At 39.5% G+C, this 8,200-nt stretch overlaps 1 protein-coding gene across 1 annotated transcript in view; it reads right to left on the reverse strand.

Annotated features, from left to right (window-relative positions):
- Positions 1–1,295: 1,295 nt before the first annotated feature.
- Positions 1,296–8,200, reverse strand: part of LOC115215160 (DBH-like monooxygenase protein 1 homolog) — a 116,852-nt gene continuing 109,947 nt past the window's right edge. The window contains exons 12-14 of the mRNA XM_029784336.2: positions 7,249–7,326; positions 2,041–2,097; positions 1,296–1,475 (exon numbers count right to left, since the gene is read on the reverse strand). Of these exons, the coding sequence (XP_029640196.2) occupies positions 1,353–1,475; positions 2,041–2,097; positions 7,249–7,326 (258 nt within the window). The 3' untranslated portion in view covers positions 1,296–1,352. The remainder of the gene's footprint in view (positions 1,476–2,040; positions 2,098–7,248; positions 7,327–8,200) is intronic.

Genomic DNA, 8,200 nt, shown 5'->3' on the forward strand with positions numbered 1-8,200 from the left:
TTTTCGCTCAATAAACACTCACAACGCCCGGTCTTGGAATCGAAACCGCGATCCTACGACTGCGAGTCCGCTGCCATAACCACTGGGCCATTGCGCCTCCACCATACTCATATATATATATACACATACATATATGTATGCGCGCGTGTATATGCGTACTTTAGCGTGCGGGAAAATATTTACGAAACTCTTAATCAGTAAATTCTAAAACAATGTCAAATATATCTACGAACAAAACCAATTTATACGTCCTTCTCTTACTAACAACCTCTAGTCTATAAGGTAACCTTTTTTTCTTTATTCTGTCTTACTGATATGCACAAACCTTTGGCTGACTACTGAGCCAACAAAGTCAAATATGTACTTATTTCTGTGTATATGCTATTTTAGCTTCGAAAATTTCGTACTAAATATATGTAAGTGTTTCTCTCTGTTGACAACCGTTCGAAAGAATTATAACCAATATCAATTAGCATAATCATCTAATGTACACTAGTAGCTTGTCGTTCATCATTGAAACTTTTGTTTTCGTGTAGAAGCTGAAATGTTGATAAATATACTAAATTTGTTCCTCACTGTCATTTTCCGTATCATAGTAGAATCTGTTCTTACTAGAGGTCCGCATGAAGTGTCATGCAGTATTTAATTTTGTTCTTTTATATCCCTTTTCAAAACTCATCATGAATTGTTAAATTATGAAGAAACGAACTAGATCGAAACGAAACTGGTGAAGGTCTGCATAGGAGAAAAATAACAATAAAAATCTGAAATAAGGTATGAGCGAGTACCGTGTTGGTAAGTGAGTTTTGGGAAGAAACTGGAAGTGGAGTGGAATACTGTGAGGGTTAAGAACGACAAGCAGACATTCAAGTCACTTCTCTTTTCTGCTTTTGTTTTTCTTTTAAAAAGGAATTATTCTGAACATTAGAATTTGCGCATCACGAATTTAAGTTATTTTACGTTACAAGCAGCAGTCATGTGCAACTGTCGATCCAGTCGCCTTATAACATACGCTTCTCTTTTAAATGCTTCTCATATCAATTTAAGAATTCATTAATAAGAGAAACAAGGATGTGGAATAATAAAACAGCAGCTTGCAGCATTTTGCTACAATTTTTCATGTTTTGCGTTCAAATCCTGCCGTGATGAATTTTAACTTCTGGGACCGATCAAATTAGTGCCAGTTACATGCTAAACAACAAACGGTTTTTCTTCGTCTCAAAATGTTTAGCTTTTCCACTGATGTTAGAATCTGAAGATGAACAGCCCTCAAAACAGTACATTTCGTAATATAATTTAAATTGGGTTTTGTGTTTATTTAAATAATTATTTGTTCCAATACACTTTGGTCACTATAACAATTTGGTGAGTTCATAGTTGATGATCAGAGGGAATGTCAATAAGAAAACATTAATGTGATGTACTGGCCCTTGGCTTTCTTCTGTAGTCGATGTTAACAGTGATGTGAACATTTCCTGTTAAAAACAAAAACAAAAAAATTCATTTATTTAAATACTTGCATGTAAATAACTATGAGTATATGTACATGTGTGAAATCGACCCTGGGACTTATTCTTTGTAAGCCTAGTATTTATTCTATCGGTCTCTTTTGCCGAAACGCTAAGTTATGGGGACGTAAATACACCAGCATCGGTTGTCAAGCGACATTAGGGGGATAAACACAGACACACAAACATATACGCACACGTACATATATATATATACATATATACAACGGGCTTCTTTCAGTTTCCGTCTACCAAATCCACTCACTAGGCTTTGGTCGGCTCGAGGCTATAGTAGGAGACACTTGCCCAAGGTGAAACGCAATGGGACTGAACCCGGAACCATGTGGCTGGTAAGCAAGCTACTTACCACACAGCCATTCCTACGCTGTTATATAATTTAGTTGAGAAGACTTATATTTTTTTATATATATATTATAGAGGCAATGGTCTGTGACGTAAAATCACCATCACTATAACCCTTCGATTGTTTATTACAAATCAATAAAACTTAATTAATATCAGCAACACTTACCGTCTTTGTGGTTGTTGTCTTTGGTTTCCTTGGGGCAAATCGTCGCTTACAAACAGACTAGAAAATAAATGAAAAGTTTCATAATAAATAAGGAAACACATATGTTTAGGGGTGTTCTACTTTTGTTTGCGTTTTGATCTGATTTTTTTTTTTGTCCATATGGTGTACAAGTTACAATTTCATGTTATTGTGCTCATTAATTGTGTTAGCGTTTACTTCATTATGTGGAGGCACAATGGCCCAGTGGTTAAGGCAGCGGACTCGCGGTCGGAGGATCTCGGTTTCGATTCCCAGACCGGGCGTTGTGTGTGTTTATTGAGCGAAAACACCTAAAAGCTCCATGAGGTTCCGGCAAGGGGTGGTGGCGACCCCTGTTGTACTCTTTCGCCCCAACATACTCTCACTCTCTATTCCTGTTTCTTGAGTAACGCTGCGATGGACTGGCGTCCTGTCCAGCTGGGGGAGCACAGAAACTGGGAAACCGGGCCCATGAGCCTGGCTAGGCTTGAAAAGGGTGACTTTTTTTTTTTACTTTATTATAATTAATTGCTTCTTAACTTCTGGTAACATTTGCGTGTAAAAAGGGAGACTGGGTGAAAATGATCAAACTTTAAACCTCTATAACTTTTTTAAAATATTTTTCTGGAAAAAATCAAATAACTCCCAGCAATTCTGTTTGGGCAAGTGTATTATTTTGTCAAAGTCGGTGTAATTAGTGAACATCGAAGGATCAACACCAAGAAGGAGGAAATATTATTTATATATACTTATTCGTTTGCACGACAGGTAGTTTGAGACAGTAGTACTTGTAGTGATAGCAACATTTATTTTCGATAGTGACAAAAAGGTTTCTGTCTGCCAGTAGATATGGAAGGAGTAAGGAATGCACGGTGCTGACTAGAAAGTTAGAAAGGATAAAGGTGGCTCTGCTTTGATTGACTGTATGCAAATGAGTTCAGTACTGGTGTCCTGAACTCTCGTGGGAAAAAGAATTTCGCGTCCGGAGAACCCTTTCCAGTGAGCTCCTAGAGGGGAAGACTCTAGAAAAGGTGGGGTAAAGAAAGCATGTTCAGAACAAAACCAGACTGGTTCATAACGGCCAGCAGCATATACAAGTATATATATATATATATATACACACACATACACACATACGTACATTACATACATGCATACATATATACATAGACACACACACAAACTCATACATATGTATATATGTGTGTGTGTGTGTGTGTGTGTGTGTGTGTGTGTGTGCACATATGGGACGGTGTATGTATGTATCAGCCTGCAAAAATACTCTGAAAATATGCGTGAAAGAACATATGATTGAGAACAACACAATTGGGAACAATACGAAAAGAACAATAAATAGGCTTTTCTTGTACACAAAATGGGAAACCAAATGAACCGTAAATATGTTTATATATATATATAACGGGAAGCTTTATGAAAATAAACAAAAGACGAAGGCAGGTTTACGGAAATAAACAAAAGACGAAGGCAGGTGGAGTACAAACAAACAATTGTATTAGTATGGCGCTCAGGAATATAAATAAAACAAGTCTTTTACGTTTCGAGCCTACGCTCTTCAACAGAAAGATACACGGAAAAGAAACACGGAGAGAAACAAGGAGAGAGAAAAAATGCGTGCAGAAGCTAGCGATTCAACATGGCGATCTGATTCTGGCCAGAAGTCAGAGATCAAACGTGAGACGCAAGAGCGAAAATAGGGGAGATAACAGGGTCATATATATATATAATTTTTGAATCGCCCAGTTACGCACTGCTAAGCTATTCTCTCGTTTTTTTTTCGATCTTTTCACTCATTCATTCATTATTAATATGCAGTATTTACTAATATCTACTTTCGTAAGCTAATTATTTAAATTGACTCTTCAATATATAACCTCCTAATCTCTCTCTCTCTCTATCTCTATCTCTCTCCCTCTCTCTCTCTCTCCCTCTCTCTCTCTCCCTCTCTCTCTCTCCCTCTCTCTCTCTCTCTCTCTCAGCCTTAGTTTTCTCCCTAATTCTTCATGTAATTTCTATATGAAATCTCTCTAATACCCTTAACTCTCCTTCCTTCCCGTGTTCCCATGTTGGCAACATATTTTTTCGTACTATCTCTTAAATAAACCCTTTCTTGTTCGCGGTGCGACCGCTCATTCCCGCCACCACCACCAATACCGGATAGCTCTCTTCTCTCACCGGAAACACCTTCCCTCACTGGTAGTACCCTCTATCATACCCTGCAATTTCGCCCCTCTCCTCTCCTCCTCTCTCTCTCTCGGGACAAATGCAACTAGTTTAGCTGCCCACGCACTTAATCTAGCATTGGCATATTGATATTCATATTTACTTTTATCTATTTTTATTTATTTATTTATTATTACTTATATCTGCAGCACCAGTAATGCTTAAATTTACGATGATCATAATGCTTATACTTACAACGCCGCTAACACTTACTCCTACCCTGGTAAGGACAGGTCAAAAGTGAGAACTGGTGTAGCATGTCTATTAAACAAGCATAGAAACCTTCTTTTCTGGCACTGAATAACATCTCCGCTTTCCATGCCTCCTCCCACATTCCTTTGCTAGTTTTTAGAGTTGGCACTGTCAATGTATGCATATTGAAAGGTAGGTCTAGTGAAATTGCAGAGATGCTTGAACGGAGACGTGTTGATATGTGCTGCGCAGAAGAGATAAGGTGGAGAGGAGCTACCTCAAGACGAGAGGCAATGACCTCATTTTTGCGACTGCAGATTTTAATGGGCATGTCGAACGGCAATCTGGTATCATCCGTGGTGTTCACGGGGGCCATGGAATTGGTTCCCGAAATGAAGAAGGAACTAGGCTATTGGAGTTCTGTGATGCAAGCAACCTAAAAATCACAACTTCAGGAAACCAGACAGCCACCTGATAACCTATCAATCAGGCGACTCTACTAGTCAGATTGATTTCATCCTCAACAGACAGCGGGATGCATGGTTGCTCTTAAATACAAAGACCCTCCCTGGTGAAGAATGTACCGTCCCCACCCCAGCATGGACTAGTCATTAGTGACTTTAGACTCGAGGCCAGAAGGTTGTCAAGAAGTAGACCAATCCAGAAAAGGAGGATTTGGGAACTAAAGAGCCTTTCACATGGTCAGAGATTTAGAGACATCCTCATTGAGAAATTTGATGACAGGGAGGAGCTACAGACTTGTGATATAGAGGGTAACTAGAAATTCCTACGTAACAGCTTACTGAGCGTCACAGACCAAATCTGCAGCTGGCGCAAAGTTACTTTCAGACCTAGGGTAACGTGGTGGTAGAATAATACGGTAGACAAGGCCATTAGAGCAAAGAAGCAGGCCTGGAAAACCTGGAAGAGTGGGGGTAGCAGGGAACTGTACCAGATAGCCAGAAGTGAGGCTAGGAGACAGGTATATATAGTCAAAGGAGGAGTGGAAAAGAAATTTTCCAATGTTCAGCGACGTGAGGACCAAAGAACTGAAGTATTTCGGATTGCAAGACAGTGTGCAAAAGAAAATTGCGCTGTTACTGGAGAGAAATGTGTCCGCATGGAAGATGGTGCATTTGCTTTTAATGATTTTGCAAAGAAAAAGGCTTGGAGATGCCATTATGAAAGACTGCTGAATGTTGAGAATGAATGGGAGGAGGAGAGCCTGCCAAATGTTGGGCCAGTCGAGGGACTAGCTACCCGAATCGATAGCACCTTGGTAGATAAAGCAATTAAAGACATGAAGTCAGGAAAAGCTCCGGGCCCATCAGAAATCACTGCTGAGATGCTTAAAATATCTGGTAGTGTGGGTTATGCTCTAGTGATCCGTATTGGAAACCAGGTGGTTCACGAAGGAGTCATACCCATTGACTAGCGTAGCAGCACCATAGTCAACTACTAAAGGTGATGCTTTAGATAGAAATAACTACAGGGGTATCAAACTACTGGATCAGGTGATGAAGGTCACGGAAAGGGTCGTAGCCCAACTAATTCGGGAAAGAGTATGCTTAGATGAAATTCAGTTCGGTTTTGTGCCAGGTAGAAGCACCACTGATCCTATATTCCTGGTAAGGCAACTGCAAAAAAAGTATCTAGTCAAAGATAAACCCCTATACTTGGTCTTTGTTGACTTGGAGAAAGCCTTTGACAGGGTCCCTTGATCCCTTATCTGGTGGACGATGCGGAAACTAGGGATAGACGAGTGGTTAATGAGAGCTGTACAGGCCCTGTACAGCGATGCTGCCAGTCAGGTAAGGATCGGCAATGAGTATGGTGAAGAATTCTGGGCACACTGACAGAGATCTTGACAGACTTCGACTTGATGTCCTTTCTGCTCAGTGGTCAGCAGGTGGGGGACAAACTTGGCAGAGACGCGCTGCATGTTCAATTCAGAAGTTAGAATTGTCTGCATGGATCCATATGACAGACCAACAACATCAGCAATGTTGTTGATAGTCCTCCGACGATCCTTATGCACAAGCTGATGAATTTTCTCCACATTTTGGGGGGTGACCCTCGTGGCAGGTCTTCCAGATCGTTCGTCATCTTCCAGATATGTTCTTCCGCTTTTGAAGCACTCGTGCCACTCGAAACACTGCGTTCAACCCATTGCCTTATCAGCGTAAGCTTGCCGAAGCATGCTCAACGTCTCTGTAGCAGACTTACCAAGTTTATCGCATAACTTCACATTGGCTCTTTGTTCCAACTTCATGCCCATGACAAATTCGCAGACAAATACGCATGCACATAACCACAAAAACACAATTCTCACAACTTGCGAAGTAAACACAGCTATGTCACTTGGCACACTGCCTCATGAAGGTCACTGCTAGGTCTCATTGCGCATGCAACCACCCGCTGCCATCTGTTGCCGCACTACAGAACTTGTCCGAGAACGTGTTGATATGTTATAGTGATGTATATTGTAGCTATTTGATCTACTTTAGCCGTAATTGACCAGACCTTTGATTAAAGGTCTTTAATTAAAGGTAATTGACAATCTCTTTATGCATTTATATATGGTGTATCCTGAAACATTATACTATGCACTTCACTCATTTTTCAAACGTTAGTAGAGCAATATTTGAGCGAGCTTAGGCAATTATTTCTTGCATCCGAAGCGAGAGTTTAGCGGTAACCATGTTGGCCTGATTAACGGTACATGTATAACTAAAAGATTAAGCATTACCAACGAACCTTTTTTGGTGAAAACATTGACATTGGTGAGGTATCTTCCGGGATATGATCTGTAAAATGAGGTCCTTGAAATTTAATCTATAAAATAAAATCATAAATTTCCAAGTCAGTCGTTTTACGAAAAACGCAAGATTAATATAATTGTTGTTTAGTCTGGCTCTTTTTAATGTTAAAGAAATGGAACAGATTTTTATTAGCTTAGAAGAAAGTTAGCTGGTAAGTGGAAATAAGAGAGTTATTGTCAGATCGAAGTCCTGGCCCAAATGCTTGGAGTAAATTCCGATAAAGACACCTAAGGGGTAGATGATAGCACTGAACCAAGTGACAAATTAAATTTAACAGCTTCTAATAAAACCGCCAATAACAAGGTAAGAAGCTTTTATCTTGGGGCTCGGTAGGTCAGAGGTTTTCAAGCTATGGTTCACAACCTAAATTGTGCTGTGAAAACATTTGATAAAAAATGTAAAATGCCCATGGCTATGTTATACAATAGGTTCATGACTATAAGGGCTGCAACCCAGCATTTACTGCAAGCAAAAAAATTAAGGAATATTTCTCAAAGTAAACTAACAAAGTGAGCGCTCCCTCTATTGAAATATATTACACAAGGGGATTACGGAATTTTATGACTTGCCAAAATGGGTTACAAGAGTAAAAGTTTCGAAAAAGCTATGCTAGATGGACTGAGTTAAGTGTAAATAACTGTCTTACTTTGAGATGGAACGAAATTCCTGCAGTGGGATATGACGACCTCCTCAGAAAGAAGAATGGTACCTTATTCATTAAAATATTTATCGAATTTCTGCTATAAACTAAAACAAGTCAATATCCTGAACATTAAGAACTCTTTTGTGCGTAAAGAAATTATATATTGCAACACATTATTATCTCCTGAAAAAGGGAGGTGGTTTAGCAGAATCATTAGAGCGTTGGAAAAAATGCTTTGCAGTGT

This window comes from Octopus sinensis, linkage group LG8 (genome assembly GCF_006345805.1).
Source record: "Octopus sinensis linkage group LG8, ASM634580v1, whole genome shotgun sequence".
NCBI lineage: Eukaryota > Metazoa > Mollusca > Cephalopoda > Octopoda > Octopodidae > Octopus > Octopus sinensis.